We start from the raw sequence: 12,906 nt of genomic DNA on the forward strand, positions 1-12,906 counted from the left end.
TCTACTTATGAAAATAGTAACATCAGTGATTTTCTTCATAAATCGTGTTTTTTTTAAAAGGTGGGTGGCTCTGGTTTAATGGTACTTTACAAGGATGTCTTGCCTGAACGCTAAGTGATCATTCTTTTACCAGTGGCCCTGGCGACGGCGCCTGCGCTTTCGCGAAAGCGGTAATAAAGCCAAAGATACCATATTATTACAGTGATATTAATAATCTAGAAGAATCACGGCAGACTCAAAGTGAGATATGATTTCGTACCTCTAACGCTGCGCAGTATTTCATTTCATATTCTTTATTGGTCAAAATATAAATTTGGGAATGACAAGCTAGACTGAAAAATGTTTAACGGATCGTAAAGTATATATATATATATATATATATATTTCGTACCTCTAACGCTGCGCAGTATTTCATTTCATATTCTTTATTGGTCAAAATATAAATTTGGGAATGACAAGCTAGACTGAAAAATGTTTAACGGATCGTAAAGTGTATATATATATATATATATATACACTTTACGCGAAATACTGCGCAGCGTTAGAGGTACGAAATATATATATATATATATATATATATATATATATATATATATATATATATATATATATATCATAAGATGACCAAATAAGAGGTATTAGTTATTTAAAAGTGTCTATATGATAAATAAAATAATATACTTGGTCTATAATAAATAAATTTAAAAGCATGTTTACATTTGTCCATATTCAATTCCATGATGCTATGTGACGATAAAACCTGTACTACCAAAGTATCGCTAGAGTGTGCTAATTAAGGGTTTTTCAGAGAAGCATATGCACCTTAGTATTCAAGAAAGCTGTCTCGCACTTTCCAAATCATGGTTTATCATTTCGATGCGCACGCGCACACGATATGGTATACGGATGAAAAAAATCAGTTCCTGAAACTATGGTTTTTATTTAGTGATTGCTGTAATATTTCATTTTTTTCCTACTTGCCGATTTGGTAAATAATTAGAACTTTTTTAGATATTTCGAAGTTTAGCTTTTCAAGTTGGTTTCTATAGAGACGCAGAAATAGATATAGGATCCGTCTTAATTACTTAGTCTTTCCAGTGAAGTTGAATTTGTTAAAATCGATTGAGATAACGCAGAGTTATGGCCTCTAAACTACACGTTCTGGTATATATAGGGGACTTGGACATGCGAACTTCAAGAAGCGAAGAAACGCTCCAAGATTGCTCGAAGTTACTTGGATCCCATTTTTGTGGGCAAATTGGTACGAGTTTTCGTTACAATATGGCGTCGAAATGCGGGCAATCTAGTCCAATTCAAACATTTTGCCACGCAACCTTGGAATTTTCCGTCGAAAAAGTAAAATATATATTGGGTTGTCGAAAAAGTTTTTCTAGTTAGATGACTTTCAAATTATATATCTCAGATTATATGAGCCGCGTCGGGTACTGGTCGGCCATTTTAAAGCTGAGATATGGCAGTAGTTGATGTTTTAATATCGTTGGAATACCTTGATTTACACTTAGGGTAGAGCGCCTTGAACATTAATAAAAATTCGCTGTTTTCTACAGTCCCATTACGACAAAGGCACAGTGCTTTTCAGACTCGTAAAAAAATGCTCTTTGTGATCAATATGCGTTACCAAAAGAAAAGGCCTAAAGATAATTCAGCCGTGTTCGAAGTTTCAATGTGAAAAATGGTAGACCAATCACGAAAAAGGTTGATAAAATCATTGCAAAAGTAGAGCAAGACTGTCACATGTGTAGCCATAACGACGCCGAGAAACATCCGCCACTAAGGAGCTTTAAACCATTTGAAGAAAACTGGTTACAAAAAGAAGCTCGATGCTTGAGCGCCACACGAATTGACGCAAAAGAAATCATTCGATTATATTTTCATTGGCAAAAGTCTACGGAAACGTAACGAAATCTAACTATTTTTAAAACGAGTACTCACAACTAATAAAAAATGGATCACATAACAATAATGTACACCAAAATCTGTGGCAGAATTACGCTATGCGTTTAGTGGGATGGGAAAAGGTGCATGCATTTCAAGTTGCAACAGAACGATTGATTCGGATTTCTATTACCAACAACTTACAAGATTACAACAAGCCATTGAAAAAAATCAACCGTAACTAGTGAACAGAAGGGACGTCGTCTTCCACCATGACAATGCCGGACCACATACATCTTTAGCTACTTGGCAAACATTGAGAGAACTTGGATGGGAAATTTTGGCACCCTTCGACAACCCAATATATGGTTGTCGAAACCAAAGCTGGTCATTGACAACATCAATATAATAAAACACTCGACGTAGTTCCTCTCTCATATACATATAAGAGCAGTCTCTATTGTTTTCATGATAATATACTTGCACCTATGTATAGGCGTATTGTCGAAAAAATTTTGGTCGACAGATACACAATGATGTCATTGTAGACATTCTTTAGGCATTTCTTAAAGATCTATCACTATATCATTTACATATGCACTTAATACATGCGCGATCAGTACACACTTAAGTAACACCACACACTTGATACATTTAACTTCATATCTTTGTAGTGCACCTATGTAACATTTGTATGTGTGCGATTTCTGCTTTCATTGAAGGCTAGACTCACATAAGCTCGAATATTTTGCAACAACATATTGAGAAAAAACATCAATGTTTCGAAGAAGTTATTGTCACCGATTTTGTGAAAATCCTTATGGTATCAATATGCATGCACATTAATTAAACATTATGTTCTTGTTCTCCTAAATGTAATTTTTTTTCTTATTTATAGCTCCGATACCGTCATCTATTCAATAATGAGTGGTCATGTTATACACTAATGACGCTACACATATTACTTGCTAGAGAGAAGGTGGGGATGCAGTTTCAGACATTGTGTCAGGACTATTAGATTGACGCGGACCCGGTACTGCACGAAGATCATCAGCAGCCTCGCTTTGACGACTCGGCGTTTCCGGACCTGTTAAAGAGGTATTGAAAGCTCCGAGAGTACTGCCCAGGTAAGCCAAAGTGTTGGCCATTGATGCTTGCACTGATTGTGAGTCATTCAATGTTGAGTTTGGTAGTTCATCAGATCTTGATGTTGGCGCCATCCGGTTGAACTGAGGGGTGCTTAGCGTCACTGCAAAATCCTGGGGTGCGCTACGTCGGGGTGCTCTCCCCAGACCGTGGCGTCGCTCCTGTAAATTCACAATCATTAAAATCGTTAATTATCAAACCTTCTGTAAGTTGCATTCGTTCTCACATAACCATTTCAGGATGGAACAAAAAAAAATGTATGATAGGGAATATTTAATAATTTTTGTCGTACAGCCTAGCTACGTTTGTAAAAGCTTAAGGTCCTACGCACCGCAGCATTGTTAGGAAATATCACAAAAAGGTTTAGGAGTAAGTGCAAATTCAATTTCACTTACACAGGCTACAAAATATTTGACATAAGCCGATTTTATTTCAAGTAATTATATAGGTATAAAAAAAACCCGCCGTCGAGGATTTTTATTTATAGTAAAACGCGGTATAAAAACTCATTATTAAGACTAAAAACAGAGAAACAATAAATAAATTAGAACTAAGATTATTGATAACAATATAGAATAAAAACAATCAAGAAAATAAGAAGAAAAGTAACTAGGTATATTTTTTCTTATTCGTCTTATATTTCTTATTTTTCGATTTTCTCATACCGTTACTACCTATTAAGTGACCAAAATGCTTAATTTTTCTACACTTTTTTAGTACAATATTAAATCTTTTTCTACAAAAAGGCATAGCAACTTCTGTAATAGCATTACATTGTCGATGTCTTGCCATGGACAGCATAATCACATAATTAACAGACTAACTGCCATTGAGCACTTTACACCAGCGGCCTCTAATGCTGTCCTGTAGGGTACAATGATTAGCCTTAGTCTATAAAGTGCTATTAACTTCGCTTCCGCTACAAAAAATATATTCATCTATTGCAAAAGAGATCTAGACAGACTACTAACTCAAACCAAGAAGAAGTGCTGTTTAAGTACCTGATGAATCCGTAGGTTGCCTTTTTGTGAGGTGGCATAGTCACACTCAGGGCATGTAAACGGTTTTTCGCCGGTATGAATTCTCATATGGATAGTGAAGTTTGACTTGGACTTCGATGAGTACTCGCACGTTTCGCACTGAAAAGGCTTATTTAGATCACGGACAGGTTTCCGGCCCGGTTTTCCCAATCTCTTGCTCCTAGCAGCTATGTCTGATGCATTATTAATATTATTATTGTTGTTTATGTTTTTATTGCTGCTGTTGTTATTATTTTCGATCAACTCCCTAGTACTAAGGGAAGACCAGAAGGCAAACTGTTCGGTTGGTGTAAGATTGTTGATTCGAAGAAAGTTTGGTAGTGGCTGAAGAATCTTCAACTCCATATCTCCTGCAGAAACACATTTTTAGATGGACAAATTCCAGGAAAATTTCATACCTTTAGTGTGGTAGAAAAACAGCTAGAAATAATCCTACTATCCGAGCGAAAATAAATAGATTAAGTCATTCGAAAGCAAGAAAGAAGGTTCTGAATGAAAATTGGCATGCAACGGTGGTGATGGCGGTGTGCGACACAACTCCGTTCACGGGACTCCAGCAAAAGATCTGAAACTTTCTATGAAAAGACTCTTGTAAGTAGATTGCCTAATATTCTATCTCTCAATATGCTTTGCCAAAATTAGAGACAGCGAGATTCAATTGCTATCATCCATAATCACTTCATGATCTCCGGAAATCCATTTAGCCTGCTCATTAGCGTATGATATCACCAATATTAATTTTAATTAAAACAAGAATTACTACTATATAGCTTCCAAGGATTACTCAGCTATGAAAAATACTGAAGAGATTACATCGTCGGATAAATATCGGATAAATAGGAAACAAGCAAAATGTAGAGGTCTGTAAGTTTACCTCACTTGATTGGATTTACCTGAAATAAGTTCGTTAGTACAAATGTGTCACTAAATTCTAATCTGCACACCTTTATACAGATTGTAAATAAGAACACGTACACTTCGATTCCGGTTAGGATCAGCTTCGTTCCTCTATGTACAGCATTATAATTTTCCATATTTATGTAATGTCACACACTTACGCTAGCTACTTGTTGGTTTTCTTGTATAATGATTGGCTGTTTTTTTATACACATGATTATCATGCGGAACAAATCAACTCATTTCCCCTTTAACGGAGGGAGTCTTTTGGGTGGAAGCACATAAATTCGAATCATTTCGAATTCAAGTGGAGAAGGTCACTGATGAATCACAGAAAGCGGTCGATTTCAGTCGTCATTAGAACGTACCGTAACAAATACTTTTTCATTCCCTTCCAGATGCTTTTAGGTTAGATAAAACACTTTTGAGTTTATTACATCACGCCTTTGTCCACTTGTTTTCATGTACTAAAATTTTAGCAGACTAGTTAGCTCGCTCTCCGCTACTTTGGGTAAAACGTAGCAACGTGTCTCGGCAGATGTTAGTTAACGGCAGCAGAATAGTTTTTTAAGGATGGCAAGCGATCATCTATTTTAGCCGCGCATTAAACAAAAAAGCTGCTTGATATCGCACAATGTTGTCAGACAATAGCGCGCACAAGCACTCGTACACACACAGACAAACACTCACATATACACCATACACACTCTATCAGAAAAACGAGATAATCCGTCGAAGTCACCAGCCACAGTCCTCATTCTCGTCCTGTTTGATGAACAAATGCTTAGCTACTTCCCAAACAAATAATGATCCTAATGCATTATGAACGACTCCGTCGAACCTGTAGCACACGTGCAGGAACAACAAAGAAGTATCTTCTTTACAGTGCGAAAATTTACCAATCATGGCACCGCTAACACAGTGATAAGTTTGCACTAACTGCACATTAAGTGCCGATTGGGGTGCGCCGATATTATGGTGCATATTACATGTAGCTCCGTCTTGCGGGGCACGATTGTGCCACGAAAAATTGAAGTAAGCAGCGGATTGCTATAATCGTAAAATCAGAAATACAAGTAGCAATCAGCCATGGTGGCAAATATTAACGTTGCAACAGTACCTGCGGAGGCGATAACACCGGCCCCATGAACTTTATCGATGAAGAAAACAGAAATGCATCGGACAAAATCATTATTGGTATTAGTTTTGTTTAAGGAATACCTTCAAGTGCCAGATCGGTCGCTATATTCAATGGTTTGCTCAGTCAGATCATCATCATGCTGTAAGTCCCGCTTTTTCGATGCTTCATGAGCTGGCTGCCTGACTAGCTAGCTGTGAGAGTAGAAGATGAAAGAGCTGGAGTTGCTCTGGAGTTGAAACTGCCCCTGCACTACAGCACACACACACACACACACACACACACACACACACACACATGCACAAACACACACACACACACACTCAGACAGAACATGAATATCACAACAATCACGCGTAGAGAAGCAGCAGAAGTGGTTTCTATGCTCCAAAGCTTCTGCGATGCGATAGGGGCTAAATCTTTACTCGGGGATCCACGCAAGACAGGCGCCACCACTTGTTAGATCCGATACCATAGGCTCCAAATAGATGCCCTCCATGGTCGGTTATGGCGCCCTCCAAATCTAGGAGAGAGTTACGAATTCGCAAATGGCACCAGATGCAGAATCAGACCCGCTATGATGTGATGTCTGATTCGGGTGTTTTCACCGCATCTTGGTTAAGACTCGCTACACTCCCCTTTCTAAAATGATTGACCTATCTATTCTGCTGTATGTACACGCGTAAGGCTAAAACGAAAAAATAAGCATTATAACTATTCACATGGTCCGGCCAGAACCCGGTTAAATGTGTCCCCTTCCCTAAAGTGAACAGACCCATTCGGCTAGACGAGCTTGCCTACATGAGGATCTTGGGCGCCTTGGTGGGTCGCTCATTTATAATACGACTAAAGATTGCAGGGACTGCTAGAACCCATTTTCGTATATATATACTAAGATGCAACGAAACTGTATTGCTGGATCTACAAAATTTCATTGCTGTCGACAGCGTGCACTATTTCTAGAGCCATAGCGTTTGAAGTATAGTACAGGGCATGCGACCTTAAACTTAGAATGAACATTTTTCAACTTGCGTTTTAGCGTATTTATTCACTCACCGTAGGATTTCAGGTCTATTTTATAAGCTCAAGTCTTCTCATTAGAACTGGACGTACTCAAATCAAAATGTTATCACCGTAAGGTTATTCCTTTGTAAAGGTAAGGCTTGATAATTTTGCCGAAATAAGGAATAGACGCAATGCTTTTGTTTTACGTATATATTATCCTGCTGCATATTATATTTTCATAACGGTACTTGACCTTCTTTATGATTTCTCTGCAGATTAGCGATGTTAAAACAAAATATTTCAGTTCTTTCCAACGTTCAATCACCAGCTGCAGCTCATCGCTTATGTGGGCGTTCTGACAAAGCGGAGGTATTTTTTTTTAACTGCGATCTTACAAAATTGAAATGGAATATCTATTCTAAAATAAAAAAAAAACACTTTTGCTAATTTGGAATTTCTGGGGTTCACAAGTGAAGATGTAAACTATGCCATCTTGTTTCAAGCTGCTAATAGCTAAGGAAACGGTAGTTATTTCATTAAACGACAACCAGATCACTTGTATGGTAAAATCGGGCAATCGCATCGAAAAATTAATAGACTACCTGTTATTATATTTGTCCACAGCGACCCCCGTCATCAATTTGAAATCATCATTTCAGATACAATTATGGCGCTTTCTTATGCCTTTCTCTAGCTGGCAGCCGCTTCTCCTAAAGTGGCCTTAAGCGTATTTCCATACGCTGCAGTCAATAGAAAATACATTTCATTTGGTGTTAATTAAGAATCACCAAAGTGTGCCAAGAGCATTTAAAAAGGCTTGTCGAAAAAGGCGTGATACATTAGTAGTAGCACGCACTAGAGCTTAAAAACTTCGACGAAGTTAATTAATGGGTTATTCGAGAGAAGATACGTCCTTTTTTTTTTGATGGAGACGTATAACTTCTGCCAAAGAAAAATTAGCAAACAATAGCTTGCGAGGCAAATAGTTCTTACTAGGTTTCCACATGTTTTACTTCTACGATGAATTGTCAGTAATAACAACGAATGGCAAACATAAGCGCAACCCTTTAATACCTAGTGCAATCTTGAATGTAAGTCGATAAGCCTCAGTAGAACTGCCGCATGACAATTAGAACACTGTAGAGGTTGCCCTGCCTACCTATGAATGCTGTGCTAAAAAAAACCCAGGGATGTTCAGTAAAAGCTATTCTGACCATTTTTGAACCAATATCAAGTGGCGACTTCAAAGACGATCACACGATAGATTTTTGCCCTAAATATTCCAATAGATAACGTCTTGTTGCTAAAATCCAGTATCATCAATGAAGTAATGACATACGCTAGCAAAACATATCAATAATCTGTAGCGCTAGTAAGTAGTAAAGATATACATCAATAACTGCTTTAGTACAGCGAAATAGTAAACTGAAAATCTGATCGTAGACACAGAGTTGTGGCGTCGTATCTATTCGAGTACTTAAGTAAATAAAGTGGTCCATAATCTGAGATCTTGAGAGCAGTTGTTGCGATAGCCTTGTTTTCCGCATGATCCGCATACGCTGTTGCATATAAACAAACACACTCTTCGTGTGAGTATAAACTATACAGACCTCTGCTTTGCCTGTGAATCTAGCCGTTTCCAAAGCCGATTTGTTTATAGCGGTTACTTAGTTACTACGCTAAACTATTATATGTACTGTAACATTCCTTGATTTTTAGATCCCATGAAATTTTTCGAATGAATCAGGAGATAATAGATCGTAATCATGTTAAAACATACTACATCTAGCAAAAACCTTTCTTGACAATGCTTGCAGAACCGTAAACTACTAGTTGAACAAGGTCAATGAGTTAAACATGCGTCCTGTATGAATGAGGTCAATGGCCAGATTGCTGACAGAGGCGGGCCACCAAGACTGGCATTTAACCATGGCGCTGCCGGCGGCAGTTGGTACCGCCGCTAAAAAAGACAAACCCTTAGAGGTCGAAGCCTCCGACAGGAACGAGCGGCTCAAGGGATCTTAGCCTATGTCGGGAATGAGGCTGAAGCTATAAGGGTAGTGGGTAAGGCTCGCCATAAGGAACTAAGGCCGCCGGAGGAATCCGCCGGAGAGAAGCTACAAGAGTACAAAACGGAAGGAAATAAAAAAAGCTAAGCTGTGAATTTGAGGAACAACGCTATAGGTGAGGAATAGCTGGATGTACTGACCATTAGTACTGATTTAATCGGAACATTGAACACCAAAAGTCGCTTTTCTTACCTACAGGTATACCCTTTGCAACAACCCAAATCGAGTGCCTTAAGTAATTGCATAGTGAATAATCTGAAACAATTCGTTGCGTGTAGGCGTAGTAAAGTTAGCGTGTTATTCCGTTGCAAAGGTGAGTTTTATGATTAGCACATAGGCGGCAAGCACGTGAAGAACCAAATAATCATACGCAATTCATGGGAGTCATTATTAGAATCTTATATTTCAATGATCGCATCACAACACTGATAGTTGAAATAATTGTCTGTGATACACGCATACATTATTCGAAGATTCTTGTGCTGTGTAGCTGACTTGTTTATGCTTTTTCCTCATAAAACACATACATATCCAGCGAGTTTTGTTTGTTGCAATATGTCTTATTCCATATACTGTGTATCGCTCGACTTATAGTCAGTTAAATCTTGTATATAGCAATCACTATATGCTAGCAATACTAGCAAATGTTATAGCAATCACACATATGGTGATATTTCAGACTTCAGCACAGTAATATCGCAGGTATATAATGGCTTCACACAGACGAAGACCGCTTAAGAACTAGAAACGTGTACTTGCAAAATCATTTCAACAGGTCAACACTTGCGGATGGTTGTGAAGATTTACGCCCTTGTGAATGATTTACGTTGTCCTTGTATTATTTCAATATAATAAGCATACTTTAACGAGAGTTACTGCGTATTTTTTGACAAATGATCTAAATAGATATAAAGAGACTTATCTCGAAGGCTTTCTTCAAGTGTGCACCTGCTGTTCTTCGCGCCTCTTAAGCTTCATGCAGCCGGTGCATGTGAAGTGTCTACGCAAGGGAGTTTCGTTTTTCTTCTCTATGAAGAGGATACTGCATTTGAAGCACCATTTTCTGTCTTTTTACTGTACAATGGAGTACTGGTCGGACCACGATTTGATTAAATCCGTGTTATTTGTATATATACTGCAGCATGAATGGAGATTTCAGCAAGGTTTAAAACTGCTCGTAACCATGCGTCGTTTATAGACAATCACAAAGTGCTTATTTGCAAGTGATGACGCACTACCTGCATAAATATCTGTTATTCAATTTCTCTTGAACCTGCTCGGCTGTACTGCTTGTTCTTTTAATAACCGAATATTTATACATAACATAATTTTTTTTTCAGTTTTGAAGAATACAGAGCACATTATTTATACATATTAGACGTTTTATAATAGGTGGAGCGTTTTGTTGTTATTTCCCATAACATATTTAATGTTTTTGCTTCTTCGCACCTTAAAGCCTATAAGTTATGTATGCCAGTGGTCCTTACTTTTTCAAGAAATTGGTTGATCCTCTTTGTACTAACACCGCTGATCTCCTATTCTAAATTTTCCTTCTTTTTCTAACCTTCTCTATTTAGTTTTTTATGCTTATCTTTTAACTTCATGTCAGCTTTCAGATATAAGATTTGCATGCTCTGTTTTCTTGTTTGATGGTTTAATTAGCTGGTATGCTCAAATACGTCGACGTATGGTAAAACTATGGTATGTCCACTGCAATTTTGCGATAGCCGTTCGTATACAAGGTTCAAATTCACAACTATCTATGGTGTAACAAAGTAATTCCTATCTATATATCGCAATGGCTGTTCTCAAGACTATGCAAACCATAGGAGAGAGTCACGTAAATCCGCTACGGTCCAGGCGTGCGTGTGAGTAAGGTATTATCGAGAAACAATTATCACCGTAAAGCGTATATCGACAGTTTGTTGAAAGGGTTATACAGCGGTTGCGGCAAACTAGCCACGCACATCTTCCGTTGATTTAGACGTTGTTCCACTGCAGCAATTGAAATCCGTTCACTGTTTCTCTTTGAAGCACATTCCTAGCCAAATCCTCTCACTAAGTAGAGGGAACCTCGCTATTCTAAAACAGCTTGTTCACTTGGCAGTACGTCGGATTCATGAGTCAGAATCTATTTTCCCACACTCAGACATCCCAAGCGCTTCCTCTCGGGAAACGGCTGCTTTCGCAGTCAAAGTATCCTAGTTCGTATATTCATACCCTCATCCCCTTGACTCGAATGATTACCAAAACAGAGTTCGTGTGGGGATAGTAGGGCTCACACGGAGCGTTGAGTGAGCGTAGCTTTAGTCCATCAATTGTGGTATATTGAAGCTACAGTATTGGGCCACCTTTTTTGCTCACCTCATACCGCTCTGCTTACACTTCTCTTAGAAGGGAGCCCCCTCAAGACCGCCCGCTCAAACCGCAGTTTTCTCCCCCGACGACTCTCGCTGTCGTACGCCACCAGTTGCGGTAGTTGTTACTTGGCTGTCTAGCGAGCTGTCTATCCATCCAGCGCATCATGACGAGTAGAACGAATCCAAATAGTCCTCAAGTTGTCGTGAAGGGCTTTCGTAGAGAGGAGGGAACGAAGACAGGACACGTCCAACCGGCAAGCGGCGGCCGGCACCCTATCGGTCATTCGTCCTTCTCCTCTTCATAAACACTTGAGCCGAGTTGAATCAATCTGAATATCTTCCGTTTCTCGTTCGACAGAGCCCAAATAGCTCTTTTGACGTACCAAACTAACGCTTGCTACTAACACTAACAGAATATTCACTGGCTATGTAAAGCTATGAAATCTTTTCTGATTAGCACTATTAGCTATAATTTTATATTAAATCGAACCTGCATTTCTGGATACATATACTGTAATAGATGCTGTGAAATTTGCTATAATTCGTAGGCAAACCTAGCGGAACCCAATGTCGAGGGCGTCTCTGGAAGGCCTGGTAAGGACCAGTGTCTCCTGCGGCGATAAACTTTCGCCATTGGTGTACACGATGCTCATACTAAATCTGCTAAACCGACAAAAGATAGCTATTCCGCCGAAGACGTGATTTTATCACTACCAAGTATTGATTTCTTCATGGCTTGCAGCACATATCAAGACCCCTGGAATAATCAATACTGATGGATATGGTTTATTTTAACCTGAAAATAATTCCAGATGTATTTTATCGGACATAGTTGAGAAGAAAGAAAATAACTGAAGCAAACATGCTCGCGATTGATAAAATCAGCATATTTCTAGCATGTAATGACCTGCACCACCGAATCAACGAACGTATCTATTTCTGAAAATGCCCTATTTATACCTAAGTAGAACTTTGAATTGCCTAAGATGGACTCTTAGAAGCAATTTATTAGAAGTATAAGGACAAGGCGCTGCAAGTGGATACTGAAGTTTGTGAAACGGGACTAGTGACATATGAAGGCATGAATAAATATTAGTTAAAACAATCGCTATCTGGTAACTAGATTTGTCATTCTTGGATCCTATATACCTGATCGGAATACGTGTATAAAATTTTTTGGGAGCCAACTCACGAGAGACCACGTCAAAAGGTGCAATCATGTTGAACCTCTATCGTGCTAGCGAGGCTATATTAAAGATTGCGCATGATAACGAACGCATGACATATCTATATCATTAATCTGTGCTTGTAAGGTAATAAATTGATAAATGTTATTATTTTCGCTATGCTATACA

General features: G+C 38.5%; 1 protein-coding gene and 1 long non-coding RNA gene across 3 annotated transcripts; one reads left to right on the forward strand and one right to left on the reverse strand.

Annotated features, from left to right (window-relative positions):
- Positions 1-920: 920 nt before the first annotated feature.
- Positions 921-4,432, reverse strand: LOC111245733 (uncharacterized). The gene is made up of 2 exons (XM_022794442.2): positions 4,044-4,432; positions 921-3,203 (listed from the first exon to the last, which is right to left on the reverse strand). Exons 1-2 carry the CDS (start codon positions 4,425-4,427, stop codon positions 2,865-2,867), a joined length of 723 nt encoding a protein of 240 aa, XP_022650177.1. The 5' UTR covers positions 4,428-4,432; the 3' UTR covers positions 921-2,864.
- A 58-nt stretch (positions 4,433-4,490) lies between these two features.
- Positions 4,491-10,175, forward strand: LOC147757728 (uncharacterized). 2 transcript variants are annotated; one of them, XR_015321144.1, is made up of 3 exons: positions 4,491-4,673; positions 8,940-9,306; positions 9,871-10,175. It is a non-coding gene; the product is annotated as an uncharacterized LOC147757728 (long non-coding RNA). The 2 variants fall into 2 exon arrangements; XR_015321145.1 differs by lacking the exon at positions 4,491-4,673 and adding an exon at positions 7,087-7,491.
- Positions 10,176-12,906: the final 2,731 nt, after the last annotated feature.

The sequence above is a fragment of the Varroa destructor genome, unplaced genomic scaffold (assembly GCF_002443255.2).
Source record: "Varroa destructor unplaced genomic scaffold, Vdes_3.0 BEIS01000002.1, whole genome shotgun sequence".
Taxonomy (NCBI): Eukaryota; Metazoa; Arthropoda; class Arachnida; order Mesostigmata; family Varroidae; genus Varroa; species Varroa destructor.

Bases quoted from the DNA above. Each gene is read 5' to 3' on its own strand.
- LOC111245733 (XM_022794442.2), bottom strand. From the start codon at position 4,427: ATGGAGTTGAAGATTCTTCAGCCACTACCAAACTTTCTTCGAATCAAC. The intron at 3,204-4,043 runs GTACTTAAACAG...GTGAATTTACAG, and splicing joins GCAACCTACGGATTCATCAG to GAGCGACGCCACGGTCTGGG.